The sequence below is a fragment of the Aptenodytes forsteri genome, unplaced genomic scaffold (genome assembly GCF_000699145.1).
Source record: "Aptenodytes forsteri isolate BGI_AS27 unplaced genomic scaffold, ASM69914v1 Scaffold72, whole genome shotgun sequence".
NCBI classification, from domain to species: Eukaryota; Metazoa; Chordata; class Aves; order Sphenisciformes; family Spheniscidae; genus Aptenodytes; species Aptenodytes forsteri.
The window spans coordinates 3431380-3452038 of NW_008796193.1; the positions used below are offsets into that span (position 1 = coordinate 3431380).

A 20659-nucleotide genomic window follows, 5' to 3' on the forward strand; every position below is an offset into this window, starting at 1 on the left:
CGAAAGTAAGTGCATGAAACAGTACAAGTAAGAGTTGTACACAGATGTTAGTGGCAGATGATGGACACGGGTAACCGAGTTCTTTATGGTGAGGATGAGACAGAGTGTTCCATCATCTTCATGCTTCCATGTCCTGAATGTGTTCCCCACCTTTTCTCACTATCAGACTGAACCTTTTTTGGATGCAAAATAGCAGAAAGTAAAGCAATTTTAGTGATTGTGAACTCCTTTGAGCAGCTCTGACGGCTTAGGGATTTCTTTCATTCCTGAAAGAAACAAGCAGCTTGTTAGAAGAAAATACACAAATTTATTTCTGTATATAAAACAAAACTGTCTGTATATAAAGCACGCTTCGTGTAATTATATATTTATTTTTCTCTAACGGCCTGACTTTTGAAGTGTCTCAAGTGGCCAGTGAGCCTTTCCTCCTTAACGAGTGCTCAGGATGTCAGCGCTCACAGCGGCTGGTACTGGCAAGGTCAAACTCGTATCATTAAGCCGTAAACAGTTTTTGTTCAGCAAGGGGCAGATGTCAGAACTGGCATGATTCACTGTCTCCAGTAAACACAAAACCAAGGACAATACCTCTTTCTGTACTGACGGAAACAACCAAGAACGGGGAGTTATCAGATACCTAAATAGTAGGTATTATAAAATTTCTGCCCTAAAAGTTTTCTCCAATATAACTAGGACCAACGTTAAAAGGAACATTTAAGCCCTTTGAGTAGCCTGAAGGACTGAGCATGACAAGTAATCCGTGCTTGAAGGACAGCATCAAGTACAGGCTGCTTACTTTCAGTACAAAACCCACGCTACTCGGCTGCCTATCAGTCAGCATTACTATTCAGTAATGAATGCAGACAGAACGATTTGGCTGACAGTACGTAAACACAGAAAAAGTACTTGTGAAGCTTGGAGTAAAGGTGAAGTTGGCACTTCCCAAACTTACCAACTTTATCTTGCAGCAAAGTAATTTTCTTTGAGCTGAAACTTGCACTAGTGATTGATAGAGAGCTTGGGAAACTTAAAATACAAACAGTTCTCATTTATTTAATGATCTCTTCAAATGCAGAGTACGCTCATCTTTTCCATTTTTTATAATGGAAGGTATGACTGACTTTTCAAGTAAGCTAGGAGGGAGGGGGTTTCGGCTTTATTTTTGTAATGTCTTTATTACTGTTTGTTTAATTCCTTGACATTTCACTAGGTTGCAATGCAACTGGATGAGTTTTAGAGATCGGTAATAAAGTTCTGCTGTTTGCCAGTGACCTCTACCTTTCATTTTCTTAACCCTACTCCAGGTAACACATCCTTTCGGAACATGCCAGATGTTTTACCCTTCGCCTACTCAGGCTGCCCACGTAATTGTCTTTTTCTTGGTCGTGTCCCCCACAAAGCTACTCTCTTACCACTCGTTTATTTGTGCTGCTCTGCCATACTCTGCCTGCAGACAGCGTCGTCAGATCCCATTGCTCTGAACACGTGGTTGTGAACTGGCCACGTTGATCCTTCTCAAGCCCTTACCTTGTACTCAGACTTGGCGACATTACCTTGCGCCCGGTAACATAAACAGCTTCTGCAGTCCTATTTTCTATTTTTACTTTGAATCACTAAAAAGTCGCCACTCTTCTGCATTTCCTGGGTTAGTCGCTGCCCTGTCTCAATGTAAGTTTCAGGGACGTGGTGCTTGCTTAATATGTCTTAGTAATCGTTTGGAGTCATTAATACTGATGATTCAGAGGAATACTGCCCACCCAAAACATTCCTTCACCTGAGAGCACAACGCGGAACAAGTTCCTGCCTACCTAACTCCCCAGTACGGGGATGCCCGGCAGACTGCCTCGTGCGTGAGGGCAGAGGCTGGTGTTAGAGCAACGCCGCTTGTTTTGTTAAAGGTGGTGATGTGTCAGAGAAAACAACGAAAGGTTACTTTATTTATACCCCACCCAACAATTACTGCCTTCTTGCAACACACAGTGCGGTTCCTTGACTTCAATTGGTCACCTTGCTTTTGCAGCCAAGTTAAATTAACACTATGGCTTTCCCTCAGATGTCAATTTTGGGTAATACTTTCTTTGAAGTTAAACTGCATACTTAGGAATTTCAGAGACTTCACAGTCAATCTCTGGGTAAACTTACATGTTTCCATATCTCTCCAGTCCTCTCAATTAAAATAGTTTGTGATTTATTGACGGGTGATGTAACCTTGTAGTCATCAGACAAGAGGCCCAGAATGGGATACTGATTCCTGTACCTGTATTAAAGAGAGTTGCAAACCTGTAAACTGAAATCTGCACACCTGTATCCAAATCGCTAACTCTGATCTTGCCACATCGTCCTTCCAGTCATTAATCCCCAAAGATTTTTCCCTAGTAACTAAAAAGCTAATACAGTCTTTTAAATGTCACGTCAACATGCTGGCCACCCCTCCAACTGCTATTACAATGCTTAGTGCTGAATCCTCCCCGGATAGGAAAACCTATCTCGACTTTTTCCCCTTTAAGTAAGTTGAACAGGCAGTATTAAGACATTTGCAGGAATAACTTGGTTAATAGAGGCTATACAATGGAAAATCAAAAGGATGTATTTTTAAGAAAGGCGAGTAACTACATTACTTCTTAGTGATGATAGCTGTTACACCAGGGGACTGCCTGCCTGATAATTTCTCATGCTTCAATCTGAAGAGGTCCTGAGAAAACCAAAAGTAAACATTCAAATGAAATAATGTTCTCTGAAGTGTTAGTTCACTAAAGTCACAACAAAATATTTGCAGAAATTCCTCTCAAAGAGCAGTCCCAAAAAGTCTGTCCTTCCAAAAGACTGGCAGAGGAATAGCATTCAGTTAAAAAAAATCCTAACCCTGATTCCTGAACCAGGAGAGTACCAGTGACTTCCTAGCAAGTTTCCACCCATACAGTAAGTGGAGGCTTAAACATAAAAATTCTTAGAAGATAAATAAGTTGCAGCATTTTACCTCTTGCTGTTGTTTAATACAAGCATCTTTCTCCTCCAGCATTGACGTCAGTTCATGCAACCTTATTTGCAAGTCGCTGTTACTTCCTTCTCTCCTTGATATGTCTTGCTGGAATTGGCATAACTGAGACTGTAAAACATGCGTTAAGGAACGGTTAGGTGTTCGGTGCTCCTTGCAGGTGACTTCTCAGTGTGTATCTAGGACTCCAGATGTACTTTTTTCATTAAATTATGAACAGTAAGACTTGAATTAGTGTAATTTAAAAAACGCTATGGACATACATACATACATGGCCATGCACAGACCCCCATGATTTTCAAGTAAGAATGTTGAGCTGCACAGTAAATTCAGAAAGTGCTAATTGATATGGTGGAATTCAGTCCAATTTAATAGGTTTGTAACTGGATAAAGCTAATTAATACATCACTGAACAAGCTGAATTGGCTTCCAGGGTGGCAAAATATTACTACAGTGCTTTAAACGAGAGATGTTTCCGATATGTAGTTTTGACTGGGACTTACTTACCTTAATTTTCTGTTGGGGGTCTTTTGGCTAGTTTCTTACTTTATCAGGACACACAAAATAGCCCTTTAGGAAAGACTGCTACTCTGATTAATGCCTAATTCTACATCTAAGGAACTATATTTTTTTTAAATCAGTTTTATGTTCTACCATAAGAGTTTCTGAGCCATCATTAGTGTCTATGTACAAAGTAATTGCAGAACCAAAAGATATCTAAAAAGGACATACGGTAAATCTTTCCTGATCCTTAATTAAAAAAGCAGCTGTTTACCTGCAGTCGTACAAGCTGAGGGATACACACGGCAAGTTAAAACAACGTACCCTAAGACTGCGGATCTCGCGATCTTTATCCTCTCTCAAGTTATTGATCATCTCTACATAACGGCTAGAGAGTTCGTCTGTGGTGGTCTGTAGTGTTGGATTAGAGCAGGTCTACAGAAAATTAAATAATTTTATTTTAAAAAGAGAATTTTCATCATTAATTTTCATACGTTAATGCATCTGTATCTGCGAATAGCAGCTACTGGACACAGAACAAGTGAGCCTGTTACCTGTAGTCTAAGGCTCTGGATCTCTTGCTCCAAGGCGCGCTTGCAGTACTCCAGTTCCTTTAGGTGACAATCCTTTTCTCCCTCGCTGAGCCGAAGAGAGAGGAGCTGTTCTTCCAGAGAGCGACATTTTGCAGTACTCTCCCTGAGTCCTTGCTGGAAAGCACAGAAGTGGAATGAATGCATGGTGTCCCTTAAGGGAGTGTCTGGATCACGCGTATACCAGGCAGCAATTACCCGGAATACTCCAAAGTCAGCGTACTGGCTAGTTTTTGGCTGACTGTAATTACACTGAAAATATGTTTTTAGATTTACCTGCTGCTGACGATTATTTTCTCTCAGAGAAGTCAACATAGTTTCATACTCTTTTACTTGAGAATCTTTAAAAGCCAAATCCTTCTTAAGTAAGACACTGTCAGTTTCTAACTTCTGTAAGACAAAAGGGTTTACGGTCAATAGCTGCCATTTTTCAGTAAACTTTCCCCATATTCCAAGTGCAACATACTGAGTAATTAGCAAGTGATGTTTTAGAACTGAGAAAATACTCAATTTTCTTGAAACTATGGGTTTTTAACTACATAGACACAGTTGCCCGTCACTGTAGTATCTGGCTTTGTGTTGTGTGGTAAGCACGGGGATCCTGGGTGCTGCTCTTGTCTGTCCCAGAAAGAATTATTCGTAGTTATTAAACAGAAACCAACAAAACCCCCAAAACTAAGACCACTTCACTGCACAGACTCCTTGTTCTGTGTTAAAGGTGACAGTTAAAACTCCCTCTCCCCCTCCCTAAACTTTGCATTTTACACGAGAATGCTGTGAAGTTTCCAGTGGGGCCAAGTACTTGGGCTGGTGTGGGAATGTTTCTGCTTTCCTAACAGCAATTATCTACTGTCTGTGTCAGCAGCTGCAGAGCTCCAGCTTCCAAATGGGGCTGCCGGTACCCCGGGGAACCACTGAGTTCTTAGAGCCACCAGCTGACAACAGCTTTCCTGCGAAGCGGGAAATACAACTTTGTCAGGAGGGAATGGAACCGAGGTCTCCCGATTCCTGGAACAGCGCTAGTAAACAGGCACTTGGTGTATACTCCTGTCCATCTTAAAAGTAAAAACGCAGTTCTATACATTTACACCAACGTAGATATATATGCACTGTATGTACCAGTTCAGAGCTTTCAATCTAATTTCACTCGGCAGGGTCTTGTCTTCCTTTGAAAGTACTTGGGGTTTTAGGCTTCAACAAATAGAACACTTGAAGACCACTGCTGGAAAGAAATCTAACCTCAGCCACTGTACGAGCCTTGCAAGTCCATTAATAAACCAGCCGTTGCCAGTAAAGCACCTGGACTTCACAATTTAAATGTCATCGTAACGGACTTCCCGCTGACGGGTAAAAACAAATGGATGAGGCCATGGGAACTGAACAGCACGGCTTACCCCCAAGTCATCCTGCAAATGGCAAAGCTCTTCACGTAAATTTTTGAACGTGGAAAGCACAAGTCGCAAAGATTTATCTGACGTCACTCTCATCTAGGAGGGGAAAAAAAGGAAAATGTGTACGTCTGATTAATTAGTGTGCTTTGGCAATGGGCAGAACAGAAAACTGCTATACAGCTAAAATAACTTTTAGAAATACTGCACATCATTCTTTGAAGTGCCCACAGTTTCTACAGAGAAACACATTTTCATGCACTTTGTTCTGCAAATGGCATAGCTTTTTCATTATTGCCTTGTAGCACAGGATAACGTTTTTAAAAAGGAAGGAACAAGAGAGTAAAGAACTGCATCTGCACACCAATAAAGGGAAAAATAAATGTGTTAATATTGCACAGTCATTTTTTGAGCATTCAGCGCTTTGTGCCTTACACTGATTTAAAGAAATAACTACCCTACCTGAGAAGCCACAGATGAATGAGTCATCGTCTTTGAGATCTGGCAAAGCACGCTTTCAGCCCAAGGGCAAGAGAATTTAATTAAAATTCTAAAAAATGTAAATTAAAAAAAAAAGCCATACAACCAACTCATCCCTTTAAAAGGAAAAAAATCCCAAAGATTAAAGGAGTCAACTGGATGAAAAAGAAAGGCAGTAATGCACAATGGCCTAACGCGCGCTCTTTTTTCCTCTTAATGCACGTTCACGGCTGTGTACTGATTCATGTTAAAACACAAAGTGTTGCATTTCATGATACATTTCTAATATTTGAAAGGGGAAAAACTGACTTTGAAAGAACACACAAAATAACTCCTCAAACCTTTGACTCATCTGGAAGGGCTGAATATTCTAGGCCAAAGATGTATTTTTTACTCTCTGGAGAAAAATGAAATCCTGTCTGTTTCTCATCCTCTGATACTCTTCCTTAACTTTATTTGTTGATCATTCCAATTGAAGAAAGCTATCAAGCTCTCCATCAATACGGTGATTAGCCCTTGTCCTATTTTTTATCCCCACTGGTGCTATTAATGTGACCGAGGCTTCAAAAATGACGTTTCTAGTGTAACTCACCTGTTTGTTTTTTAATTAAAGTGGAATTTCAGTTCTGGCTTCTGGCTTTGTTGGTTTTATTGTGAAATCTACTATAAGAGTAGATTAAAAGAAGGAGTTAAGTCAAAATGGTTGACTTTAGACTATAAAAATGTAAGTGAATCCCCACTCAGCAATTACCTAGCACTAGAGGTTGCTAAATTCCATAGGTGTCATGTACTTCTACAGTGAAATTCTCCATGCTCTTAGAGCTGAGCCTCTGGGCATACCCAGCACAGTCGTTACCTGAGCAGTTTGACAGCTTTCTCAGAATTCTTCTAAGATGTAAAAACATACCACACATAACTCTGTCCAAAAGGCCTGAGGGGTCTGTAGTCTGAGAGCACACTTTGTATGTATGCTGACAAAATCTGGTTCCCCAAAAGACATTTTAGCTGCATTTTTTCTAAGCATAGGTGTGAGAATGTAAAACCAGCTGGACTTACAGAAAGCAGGAAATACGTGTTTCGGCTCTTTCACACAGACTGAGCTGAACCGGCTTCCTGGGACCGTGTTCTAACATGAGGTCATGAAACATTTTGGTGTCAGTGTCCATCTCCATTGTAAAAAATTCACAGAATAATTCCAAGTTGGAAGGGACTTGGGAGGTCACCTTGTCCAGCCCTCCTGCTTAAAGTAGGATCAGCGGTGAAGTCAGACCAGGTTGCTCATTCACAACTTTAATCAAGTGTATTTTTTACCAGGAAGCGATTCTAAGCTGCAGCTCCCGGGTGGGATCACCTTACCCCCACCTCCGGGAGACCAGATCCAAACACACCTGCTGAGCAGTGGGGGTTGTTTTGGATCCTGTTCTAACATACCTACATGTCAAATGGTTCTGGAGTCGACAGTGGGATTCGTGCTACAGCACTGTTTTTAATGTTTTACCAAAGGCAGGGGCCAATTCCAACCGGCTGTCTTCAAAGCACTTCATAAAGAGGTCAAGTCTTTTTCTAAAAAACACACTGCAGAGAGTACTGCAGTGCTAGGAAGCAACAAAATGAACCACCATTATCTGAACCTCGCATTCTTGTCTGACTGCCTTACAGCCAAACCCATGGGGCTGGTGATTGAAGAGGTGGGCTGAGATGGTTAGGTAGCTAAAGAACAAGATCAGAAGAAACACAAAAGCCTTTATAAATGGGACCACAACAGAAATGGTTATGTTTTGTTACCGAATGTCATAAGCATGCCTCAGAGCTTAGTGCTAGATTAGAGGTTTTTAACCAGAACAATTGTGAAAGGTGAGACCTAAGCTATAAGCATTATATGTACTTGGTAACTGATCTCCAATTCAACATTCAGTAAAGCACCTATTATTTGCCTTTAGCTTTTAAAGTAAAGCATTAATATACAACTGTCGTGGTTTAACCCCAGCTGGCAACCAAGCCCCACCCAGCCGCTCGCTCACTGCCCCCCGGTGGGATGGGGGAGAGAATCGGAAGGGTAAAAGTGAGAAAACTCATGGGTTGAGATAGGAACAGTTTAATAGGTAAAGCAAAAGCCGCGCGTGCAAGCAAAGCAAAACAAGGAATTCATTCCCTGCTTCCCATCGGCAGGCAGGTGTGCAGCCATCTCCAGGAAAGCAGGGCTCCGTCACGCGTAATGGTGACTTGGGAAGACAAACACCATCACTCCAAATGTCCCCCTCTTCCTCCTCCTTCCCCCAGCTTTACATGCTCAGCATGACGTCATATGGTGTGGGATATCCCTTGGGTCAGTTGGGGTCAGCTGTCCCGGCTGTGTCCCCTCCCAACTTCTTGTGCACCCCCAGCCTGCTCGCTGGTAGGACAGGTGTGGGATATCCCTTGGGTCAGTTGGGGTCAGCTGTCCTGGCCGTGTCCCCTCCCAACTTCTCGTGCCCCCCCAGCCTGCTCGCTGGTGGGGTGGGGTGAGGAACAGAAAAGGCCTTGACTCTAAGCACTGCTCAGCAATAATGAAACCATCCGTGGGTTATCAACACTGTTTTCAGCACAAATCCAAAACACAGCCCCATGCCAGCTACTGTGAAGAAATTTAACTCTAACCCAGCCAAAACCAGGACACCACCACAAACAAATCTGTAACTGGTCAACAGCCAAGATGGTTTCCAGAGAAGCTGCAAGAAAGCATCAGCAAAGCTCAATTTAAAATACACAAGTAGCCTGTGGAACCAACTGCCGCAACATGTCACTTGGAGCCACCTGTAAGATTCCATACCCTTTACACTGGGAAAAAAAGGAGTAAGTAGACTAGAGAGTCAAGTATGCTATGTACAAAATCCCCGGTACGTGTAAGCCAGCTTCTACTGTTTCAAGTTACTGTAGGCTTCCACACACCCTCCACCCCACTCACATACCTGGAGGAGATAACGAATCTGCTGCTTTGTTGCCTCAGACAGGCCTTTGGGAATTAAATCTTCAATATCTTCAGTCTAAGCAAAGAAGGGAGGAAAGGGGAGACGTCTTGATTAAGAATTTTGCCCAGTAGATCATAATGTGGTTTCTTCATTAATTACACAGCTCTACTATGAAAAACATGTTTCGTACAAGGCAAATAAGAATGAAAATAGATCAAAGTGTATCCAGAAAATTTCCTAAGTCTTATATATGTGTGGCATATAAAAACAGATGAAGTGATACATGAAGCATATATTCAAATCATTGAGTTTAACATTTATTTTAAAAGCAGTATTCAAAACAATCCTCTCTCAAGAAATAACAGCTGACGGTAAAACAGAACTCCCAGCAGTTTATGACAGGAGCAAATCTCGTGTTTCTAGATGAAGAACAGACTGTCAGTAAACGAAAGATGACCAGAGTGTCGCAGGAGATACTGCCAGTGATTACGTGGCATTGCTTCATGTAATTTAATCCTAGGCAAGTATTTCTGCCACATACACAATGCCTTTAAAAATAACATAGGTACTGGTGATTCTATCACGGCCTGATTCACAACAGTGAGCTTTCTGTAGATGTAGGAAGCCCGTGCTGTCAACTTAGTTCCTCTCCTCTCTGTGAGAGGCAGTATTCCTCACTTCTTGCGATGCATGGCAGCACATGTTGCTAAACAGCAGCTTTATTGGCAAGAGAGTGAAAGATCCTTTGCAAAAAACGTGTAATGGAAATACATGTAGCTGTGCGAGTTTGTTTTACAATGAAACCACTATTGGCACAACAGGAAAGACTTTCAAAATTTGACTCTCATACTGGAATAATGCAAATTATTAAAGTTTCCTTTCAATATTGTCGCATTTGCAAATACATGCCTAGCAGTAGGTTTCAGGCTCTGAATGTTATGAACAAGCAGGAATCATTAACTAACAAAGACCAGCATCCTTCATTTAAACTGGCTTGGCTTAATTTGCTTGAAGATCCACACCGTTGTTATTAACACTACGTATCAGGGAACAGCTTGCTAAGAGCACGCCTGATGCTTACCTGACACGTAAATTCAACGTCATGGTTCCTGTAAAACAGAAAATCCAAGGGACCGATTAATAGGAAGCTTCTTGAGAACTCGAAGAATTCATGCCCGTATTTACAGCTATAAAAAGGTTATCTTTAAAATACACAGCAAGGAACGTTCTTTATCAGATTAAGAGCTGTTACCTTCCTTTTAAGGTGCTAGGCAACACGAGTTGTTAAATACGACTCCATGTAGAAATACCTGAGGAGGCTGGAATACTAATAGCAGTCCAGTTAACACAGGCTGACTATCTCCGTTTCTTTGGGCAGTTATCCCAATTATGTTTGGTTAACCCAATTACATTCTTAATTGGCTGGGTAATGGTTTACCCAGAACTATGCTGCAATATACTGACATGCCTGAAGTGTTTACTTAGCAGCGTCAGGTTTTTTGTGATGCTTAAATTCCACTTTTCCCCTGCTATGGGACCACTTTTCTTGTTTCAGTTAACTTGGAAAGCACCGAATGAGACTGGGAGCGAGGAGGGAAGAATGAAGCAATGGTGATGGTGAGGGAAGGGTAAGAACGTTGTGAAGACTCAGATTACTGACTGCTGTGACTCTGCATTTGTTTTCAAAGACAATCCGTAGGGCTCTGCAGAATACATGCTTAACATTAACTGAGCTTTATGCCTTATGATGGCCATCTTTTAATTCATGACGGAACATAACACATGACAGAACAAAGGAAATGGCAACTTGGACATTTGGGTTGTTTCCTTCTTCAGGACGTTAACAGAATTGTATCATTAAATACACGTCAGAGCATGCTGTAAATATACTTGTTTGCTCTATGTGCAAACATGTGTGGGATACATAATTCCTATTGCCTATTAGTCTAAACAATTTGAAAAAGCATCAAATTCAATAAATTTACTTGGCTTACAGCATTTTTATGTCCTCAGTTACTCAGCAAATTAGATTAATGTGTAAAATACATGGTCAATTCTAGTTGTCGGGGGGGGGGGGAACCCAACTTGCAAACAATACTGTCCTCTCAGCTGTGCAATGCTAGGATTTCTGGAATGCCAAAATGATAGAACAGATATAATGCCAATACCTTCCTCCTATCTTTTCCACATGCTGTAGTAAACAACTGTACAAGTCATTGGTCTTGCGGTTCAGTTCAGCAAGGAGCTCACCAAAGTAGCGGCAGTCCAGCTGGTCACTGTTTTCCTGAGAGCAGTTCACCTGGCAGAAGATAATGCAAGATCGTAATTGAGTTCCCTTCTTTGGGATGAAAGCCGAACATGAAAATGCTCCAAGTATGATGGATTTGTTTTTGTTTGCTCTAACTAATTTGCCATTTGTTTACACTGTCCTTTTCCTTGATATTGAGTCTTCCATGTATTCTGGGTTTTGGCAAACTATACAGAAATAAATTACTTCCTTTACAGCAACAAGAAATACGCAAAGTATTATCTTCTACAGCAGTACCATCATCATTATTCTAATATGGAAAGTGTTGAGAATTAGGAAATCTTTCATTAATATACATGTTTCCATAGCTGTAGTGGATAAAACGCCTGTGGGCAGCACCCAGATAAAACCAGCTGGGTGCAAGATTCCCCACTGCAAAAATGGTATTTGTATTGCCACAGTTCAAATGTTTACGTATGTGAACAACAAAAGAATTTCAACAGCAACCCAAACTGGGTGTACTGAAGTTGGTTTATGGGAGTACCTGGCTACGGAAGATTCCACGCAGCTCTAACACTAAGGTCACCAAGTATGTTTGTCTTGCCACCGATACATTGAATCAATGCATAGGAAGGACTGCTACACTCCCTCCCACAACTGAAATAATAGTATACATTATATTGTATACTATAATATACCAGCCTCCTGCAGCCCTTAGAAACTCCAGAACTTGCAACCTGCTGTAAAATGAAGGGCGAAGGAAGCTAGTTTTGTGCTTCCAGTGAATCTATGTCAAATACTTCTACATCAAATTGAAATATATTTGAAATCCTTACTGATCAGTTTAGATAGAAAGCAATCCTGAATTGATGTGTGTCCAGTTTAAAGTAATGTATCTTTTCTCCAAAACTAGAGGCATAAGCCTTACACTACTCAATCTTTGTTGTACAAAAACTGACAGATGAAACCTGACTCAATCAACGGGTAACACTCCCAGATAAAGAAAAAAAACAAACCAACCAGCAAGACTTAACACATTTAAAGGACAACAGAATGATGATCAGTCAGTACAATTAAGCGCAGGTCTACACCAACAAGCAATAGGATACAACACCTAAAACAGCTTTTTTTTTTTTCCTTAACAGCATGTGACAAAGTCTTGGACAGTTCTAGACAATGTCTGCAATCACAGCATGCGAAGAAGTTACCTGCAACAGACACACAAACTCTGCTGTTTACTTACAACGGGTGTATGGTGCTTCATGGCCTTACTGTGAGGTTGAACAAACACTTTTGAGACCAGGGATTAGTAATTTTATGTACCTGTGAAGTTTTGTACTCTGCATACAAAACAAAAATACAGTGTGAATAGTAAAACATTCAGCAAATCATTCTTACCGGTTCATAGGTTTGAACTGTTACCCTCCTCACTGTATTTCCCCTGCAGTCATCGCTCACAGAGACTGGAATTATTTCACAGGGGCTACTGGTCTGTGTCTGCTGGCAGTGCTGGGTGACTTGGGACTGCTCAGAGTGCTGGCAGGGCTGGACAACATGGCACTGATCGGCTTGCTGGGGAATCTGACACTGGTGGGAAAATTGATACTGCTTCTCCTAGAAACAAGAATGGATTTTTTGAAGCTGCTGAACACATCTGAATGAAATGGAGGCTTAATATGAATATATAAATGAATGAATGAAATGAATGAAATGCGGTTTTGCGTGGAAAGACTGTTTTCAAATAGAAAATATATAGATAAATTATATAGACAAATATAAAATATAAAGACTATATTTCAATAGTCCTAATAAAATTGCTTTTTTTCCTAATTGAACATGGTTTTGCCTCACTCTGTCATACTTCAAGGTTGTAATTCACCAACTCCTCAAATAATAGTAGCTGCAAATGAAAAACACAGAAGATACACCTTTCCTGAGTTGTATGTTTCATTATGGTGTTACTCTTAACATACTCAGGCAACAGGGACGTCCATTATTTAATTTAAAACGCATGCATATCCTGTTTCATTAAGTATTTTGGAGATAAAAAAGAGCTCCAGTTGAACTGTGTTTTCGTTATTTCAGTCAGAAAAAAATTTAGTACAGCAAATGGCTCAAGACATTTTCCTCTATAAATGCTTTCAGCAATTCCAGATTCAGAGTGTACAATATATGAGGGACACGTGTCTGGTTTTTATAATCAAGAAGAGTGCTATTTACAAAAACACCCACCAAAACAATAAACTAGGAACTAGTTTACATTCCAGTCAAAATGCTGAAAGTTACTGATTTCAGCAAACTTAATTGTTTCTCTAGATCATGGCTTTTACAAGTTTACTTCAAAAAATATGTATTTTGTATTCTATGTAGAAGTATACAAATGCACATCCTGGGCTGCAGATAATTTTGACTTAAAATTCACAGTGCGGTTACATTTAAAAGGTTGAACCAACATCTACTTCTGCACCAAAATCAGAACACAGAGACCGCATTACATCCGCATTACACAGTGACACAAGAGGAGCAGAGTGAGGACCCAGTACCGACATTCTACGTATCTGAGGAGGTTTTACATCTGGTTTTGAATGGGCTACGCTCCCATCAGCAGTCGTAGCACACTGGGTGCGCTCTGTCGACACATTCTAATTTCACCTGAAAGAAGTCTAGTTCGCATGGTCCAAGACCACGGTGCAGCGTAAAAGAGCGATATGTAGTAGGAGACTGGGAAATTGTCTTCAAAACTACACTCCTGATTTGACGTAAATCTAGATATACCCTGGGTAACAAAAAACAGAAGCAGAAATATGGTTTCCAGGACTAGACTCCACACTTCATTATTCTGTGGGAAGAAAGAAGCTATTATTCATCATTACCTCAAATTTTTTCCCTTTCCACTTCAGGGTATGGATATCACACCTAATTTATCTATCTAAAATCCAGAATGGAATGAAAACTTAAGTAAAAAACCCCAAACAAACAAAAAAACCAAACAGATAAGATTAATCACTCTGAAACAGCCTTCATTTCAAAATTTTTGCTGTTGAAAATAACAGTACTTCAGAGCAATAAAAAAAGAAATAATATTTTTGCTATTGACAAAACACCAATTCTAAGATGAAATTTCAGACAGCTTTACCAAATATATTTTTTCAAGAGGGGGGGGGAGTTAAAATTTGTCTTTTCAATTAGATTTGTGTAAAAATTTGTATTGGTTATTCTGTTGTGGAGCTACTGCAAGAAACTAATTCTCAGTCAGTGTGCAGATAAAGACTGACAGTGCTGGAGATACAACAGCAGTTTTCATTATAAATCTGAAATAATAAATTCTTAGTAAAAATATAGCAAACCTTCCAACTTCTGCTCTCCTTACATACAGAAATTGTTTCATTTGCTTTGAGAATGTGTCCTATAATTCAACAAGGCAATTCTCACATTGGCAGTAGTTCCCAACAAAAAAAAACCCCAACCCGGGAACATTACTTTTCTGCTACCATCTCAGTTTTCTTTTGCAATAAGATAATATAAACAACCAACTTACCTGGTGGGGATTTAATAGCTCGTATTTTCTTATTGTCTTTTCATAGATGACATTATTTCCAGGACAGAAATTCCCCCCTCTAAGAAATGGGGATAACGGCTCCTGTAAAACATTTGAATAAAAACACTCTTAAATGTTGTCAAACAGCAAATTCAGGATTAGTGTAATTTTGACTAAAAAATGATAAGGGATTTTTGTAATTTGAAGACACATATACTTTGAGATAGTTCTTTAAGATACGTATATTTGAGTGTATGTCCATTTGGAAACAAAGTGACTGTGCTTCCATCTAGACAGTATTTGAAATAAACATAGTAGAAACAGAAATTCATCTCTGCTAGCGATGCTATTGAAGCATATTAATAGAGACTTCACTGCTGAGAGGTGGGACGCCTGAGTGGGGGTTCTGTAGTATTTTCAATCCCTAATAATTTCATCTCTCATCAGAGGTATGGGCCATGTGATTTCAAAATATTCAGCATCCCCTGATGGAGGTAGCCAAGCACTCTACCAAATCAGGATAATCAAGGGAGGAAGAGTTACACAAGCAGAACTCCAGCACTAAACACTCTCCTACCTGATCAGGATTCTCGATAATAATCCTTCGAACAGTGCCCTGCAGGGAAGAAAGTAAATTTCAGTGATTACTGCACTTTAATCTCTAAAACCTTTTATGCTCAGAGCTCAGGCTTACATGGGTTCCCAAATTAATCTGAATATGGTCACCAGCTATAAACATATTGAGATCCACTGGCCGAAATCACCTAGAAATGTTTTAAAGCCAGGGCCTTTCCACCCCGAAGGAAATAACCCATATACAGCGTGGCAGTACGCAATCTGTTACTCTCAGTTTTAAGAGTTTGTTGTTTCTCAATCACCTCTTTGCAGGTCTGAGGCAATTAGTCCTTATTTTCTGTAAGTGCCTAGAGAATAGGATACACATCAAAGCTGACATACTGGACTAGGTCTTCAAGGATCACGTCCCTATTCCACAGACGCTGTCTTTTACTTACGGTCTTTCGTGCTATGGATTAAGGTCAGCTGGTGTAAATGGACGTACATCTAAAACACTTTTTGTTTCACCAAGGGAAGAAAATTTGTATTTGCACCAAAACGAAAGGGGCAGAGGAACTGCCAACAGACTGCATCAGGTTACTATCCAATGCACCAAGCAGTGGCAATTGTTTCAAAAAGTGGTCACAAAACTCCTATGAAAAAGATGCCCACGTGGAACATTTGCACATTCTTGAATGAAAAATGAAATATGCCTTTTTACATTACAGAAATCTGTAAGTGGCAGCAGTGTTGTTCATTTTCAAATAGATTCTTTCACTTTTTTCCCAGCACTGTCTACAAGCAATTGCGGACACTGTCTTCCATTTTATAACAAATTGTACGCATTGCTTCAAGTCTCCACGTCCAGTTCTTTACCCAAGTAAGCAAAATTCCCACTGAATCTAATTCTAAGGATTGGACAATTTGTTAATTTGCAACATACTATTTATTCTTCCTCACAGTACAAACTTCCATTTTTCATAACAAACAATTTCTTCCCTTAACCTGTGCTTGGGAGGCTTATATTGCTGCAGTTCAGTCTCGGAGACATTCCTAACTGGGTAAGAGCAGTTCTGAAGTAGGTCAGATTTCCAGCTGTGAACCGTTGCGTAGGTTTAGGAAGCCTGAAGCGGTTTTCCAAATCTCCCAAGAGTGAATCATAACAGCACCAGGAAAGAGAAATCAAAGTAGAAAAGAAACTGTTTTAGCAGCAATCATAGTAATTAAGAAATCTCAAAGTTATAACTGCTGCAGAAAACTTAGAAAGCTGCTTACTCCTCCTCCCACACACCGTGTACTTGAGGTAGGTCTGTCAAAGAAGGGAACCCACCGATGCCAACAGAACTCTCTGTATCAGGACACAACACTGACAAGAGACAATATGGAGGTCTAGAACATACAGCCCAATTCCTACATCACTCTGACACCTACAGAATTTGAACTAAATGTAAAATACCTAAAAAATGAATGCCCACTAGTATTTCCTTCTCACCAGTTTCACAGCAGGCATACCCCTGACTCCCAGTACCTCCTCTGACCCAGGCGAGGCAACTCCAAGCTTCGCACTGAGCCTCGCACCACTGGCTCTGTCCATCCCGGAGCACTCTGGTGCTACAACAATACGAGTACCATGGGAGAGCAGTAACTGTTCTTACTCAGAGTTGACTACCATTGTATGGCACATGAAAACAAGATGAGCACTGTGCATGAAATTAAAATACACATTTTCAATTTACTGAAGAGCTGGACAAACCTGTCTGAACTACATCATGCTGCCACAGGGCTGTGGAATATGTAACTCACACTGTCTAGTTTAGAGAGGATAATGTGTAAAATTATTTTATCTGGTTACCTATGTGTTCTCAGAGGAATACATTCAGAACTGAGAGGACTAGAGCATTTTAAGTTGAAAGATACTTTTATAATATTCAAAAGGACGGTCTAATCATATGTGGAATATTATGCAGAACCTAAGAATGTTTCGCTTGGATAAAATTATGCTTATTTTTAAGATACCCAAACTCTTTCACTTCCAAAGAACTTTGATGCAGATACATTTCCCTCGCTCCATCACAAACACGGATTTGCCTGCCCTTCCTCCCATACCAGCCAAGCAGGCTGGACTTGCACGGGCTGGGAGGGGAGCCAGAAGCCAGAAACCCTGTGACTCTGTGCCAGCCTGAACTACTCACACGCAGTTCCTTGCTACGCACACGGAGATGCCTTCCCCAAGACCTTTGGAGCTGTTCCCTTGGCAGCGCGAGTGTGCTGCAGGAGGTACACTGCGATGGCAGGCCACCTCGGGTTATTACAGATTTTTCCATCATTCCCAAGGGGCATAGCTCAGGCTACTCTCTGCGATCTCCTACAATGCTTCGGAGATGCAACATTTTGTAACTTGGAGAAGGAAGGGGAGGGTGGGATTTTAGCCGGGAGAGCCCAGTGCTGCTGTGGATTTCAGTGGCATGACTGGGTTTGGGATTTGTAACAACATGATCAGTAGTTCTGGGTCTACGTTTACAAGGACAACTTCAGAAGGTACATGCTAACACTTTCATAGTGATTTTTGCTAGTCTTTAAGATCTTGAAATAAGATTTTAAAATGTGTTTGATAGATTTATCCAGTTATTTTGTGCAAATTTTATGATAATCCAATCAGTGCACTAACTTTTATTTCAACAAGTTTCCCTTAGCTTCACACAAACCAGCGATTAAGATGAGAATTTCATCCATATCAAAACCTTTTATCCCTAACATATTGTCTTGTTAATTACAAGCAATCCAGTCATCTAATCAGAATTTATGAGTTGCATTTGGCAGCTGAAATACGGAAATGGCAGGCTACGTTTGAGGGCTGTTTCAAGCAATACAGACAAATCTTACAAGCTGGTTAATATTATACCATTTTCACAACGGGAGGCGAGAGCCCTGAGCACTTCACAGAACCCAGCCCAGCCATGAAAAGATCTTACAAAATTTCTCACATGGATAGACATCTACAAAGGATTTCAGGATTTTGCCCTCTGCACTGACATCAGACATCTTGTGTGTGCCATTTCATATAGTATTTTTTCATGACTGCAGTGAAAGGGTTCATAGGTGTAAGCCATACTGGAAGAGAATATATACTAAACAAGATTATTCCTTTAGATCAAGCAGACAAGAGCAAAATTTGCCGTGAATTACTCCAGATGAAGCTTGCCACGGCTGGGAGTAGCATTTGGCTTCTACATCAAGGATAAAACAGTTAGACTGAAAAAGTAAAGAAAACGGAATCCTGAACCACAAAAAAAGTACAATCACATGTACTATACGCACACACCAGTTTCAAATCTTCCCTCCCTCTAGCTTATTAAAAACGTACATAAACACAACAGAACACACCAACCATGTGACTAAATAGTAAGACAGTGTATCAACAGCGATGCAGATGTTTGTTATCACTAGTCTACAAAAGCTCTGCAGAAGCAAATGAAGTATTGCTCAAAGATAGCCCTTTGCCTTATCAACAGTAAGAACCTTAAACTACAGCTCTAGGCTGCCATTAACTGAAAATTCTAGTGTTAAGTTAAAACATCTATGCCAGTTAGGTATCGTTACATTATTCAGTTTATGCAACTGTATGTGATCTGCTCAAAGGGCAACTGAATCAAAAAGAAAATTGTACTTCTCCACGTTGCAACTCTTTGGAAACTTCCTACACTCTTCCCAGCACTTCTTTCTGACAACTCCCATTCAGCACCAAGTATGTAATTTCTGTCTACTCCCAGCTGACTTCCTTGTTTGTTACCGTTTTCTTCGTTAATAGCTTCCTAATAATCTTTATTAAGCACCTTCCCTCTCCACCATTAAAACTGCAACCCACGCAAAGCCCGATTTGAACTACACCCTCTTTTGTCTTTAAAGTCTAGTCCAGCAAAACACTTCAGCAAGAAATTATTTTTCATCAGCACAACTTAATGGATTCAGTGACTAAAACAGATGTTGAAAATTAAACATACTTCGTAGAGCAGAGACAGCATTTGAGTCAATAATCAAATTGTTCACGTACTCATCCCAGTAAAGGAAGCCTGGGACTGCAGTATTTATTCTAATGAATGTTTAACTAATTGAACGCAAATCAGACTATCATCTAACCTAGTTGAGCAGATCACTTATTTGGGAGGTGAGAGACCAGTGTTTACAGTCCTGCCCCACGTCTTGCAAAAGAGGGATTAACAGCTTTGATACAGCGGGAACGTGCCTGTCATACCCAAGTCATATAAAACTATCCGTGAAGCGGCTCACTGTACAGAATGTACAGAAGCCACCCTGTAGAGGAAGGCAGCCCTTAAACTATGCAAATATGGCTTTGAAAGGAGATCAGATTTCATACTGGTCTTAATCTCTATTCTTTTTCATAGTTAATTATTTTTATACCACAGGAAAGACAATTAAATAAGAGTTCAACTTGAAACAAATAAACATTCCCATATTGAAGATACCAATCCTGCTTGATAGTAATGACAGTCTGAAGTATAAGAGAAAAAAATAGTTTAAGAATAAACTCTGATCTCCTTTTCTGTTTTATAATCAAAGCTGTTAAGTCATTGGTTTCTAGTTTTAAGATTTAGCTAAAATATTAATGGCATATGTTAAAAGTATATTAAATTCCACCAATTCCTTCAAGCTGTTCCCTGAATACACACTCAGCAGCAAACCTGCTAAACTACATTGTGAAGACTTAAAGCAAAGCTAAATGAACTCTATTACTTGCCCACCTGCTTAGTTGCACGTTACTGGCATCATCGATTCAAACAGAACTATTAAGCACGCACACCTTATATTACATTTACATGAGTAGCACCGAGTAAGCAGCAAAGTGTTTTTGTGTAGTTCCCATCCGTGGGAACGGGAACACCCAGAGCCTGTGGAAGCGGCAGCGCCCGGCTCCCGCTCGGGCTGCATTTTCACTGTTCCACTGACAAAATGGGCAAAAATACCGCAACAGAATAAGGTATTGAGAAGTTCAAGTTTAAAAAAAAAAGCAAATGGGAGTTGCCAAACAGGAAACAAATATGGGATTGACCAATCCATTCAAAATCAAATGAAAAGGAGAAATTTAAAGGGAAATTTATTTTAAGAGTTCTAGATTAAAGCGGGTTACTGAGGTACGAAGCCTTCCTTTCTCGGCTGAGACAAGAGTTACTTCATTAGCCCCCTGTTTCAAAGCCGAGATCTTTCCTGCTCTCCTCTGCCCCGCGCGATGAGCGGAGGCGGCGGCCCGGCGCTGCCGGGACCGGCGGTACGGGCCTCCCGCCCCGCAGCCTGCCCTCCCTCCTGCAGGCTCGTAACCCGTCCGCCACCGAGAGACTCAATAAATTACGGGTCTGGGGTATACGCGCTGCCAAAGGAAAAGCCCCAGTCTGGTTTGAAGACG

At 40.6% G+C, this 20659-nt stretch overlaps 1 protein-coding gene across 1 annotated transcript; it reads right to left on the bottom strand.

Moving 5' to 3' along the window:
* Positions 1-5: 5 nt before the first annotated feature.
* On the bottom strand, positions 6-16834 carry POF1B (premature ovarian failure, 1B). Its single transcript, XM_019474303.1, has 14 exons — positions 16733-16834; positions 15263-15301; positions 14686-14787; positions 12546-12761; positions 11068-11183; positions 9981-10008; positions 8900-8974; positions 5478-5570; positions 4360-4473; positions 4048-4200; positions 3818-3928; positions 2975-3103; positions 2616-2689; positions 6-2254 (listed from the first exon to the last, which is right to left on the bottom strand). Exons 1-14 carry the CDS (start codon positions 16832-16834, stop codon positions 2119-2121), a joined length of 1488 nt encoding a protein of 495 aa, XP_019329848.1. The 3' UTR covers positions 6-2118.
* Between the last annotated feature and the right edge of the window lie 3825 nt (positions 16835-20659).

What these genes read in the sequence shown, in the direction of transcription:
- POF1B (XM_019474303.1), bottom strand. Translation starts at nt 16,834, where the DNA reads ATGGACAGAGCCAGTGGTGCGAGGCTCAGTGCGAAGCTTGGAGTTGCC. An exon ending in ATTTGCAGGATGACTTGGGG is followed by an intron (nt 4,474 to 5,477) that starts GTAAGCCGTGCT and finishes TTTGTCTTACAG; the next exon opens with AAGTTAGAAACTGACAGTGT. An exon ending in ACAGCTATCATCACTAAGAA is followed by an intron (nt 2,255 to 2,615) that starts GTAATGTAGTTA and finishes TCTTTAATACAG; the next exon opens with GTACAGGAATCAGTATCCCA.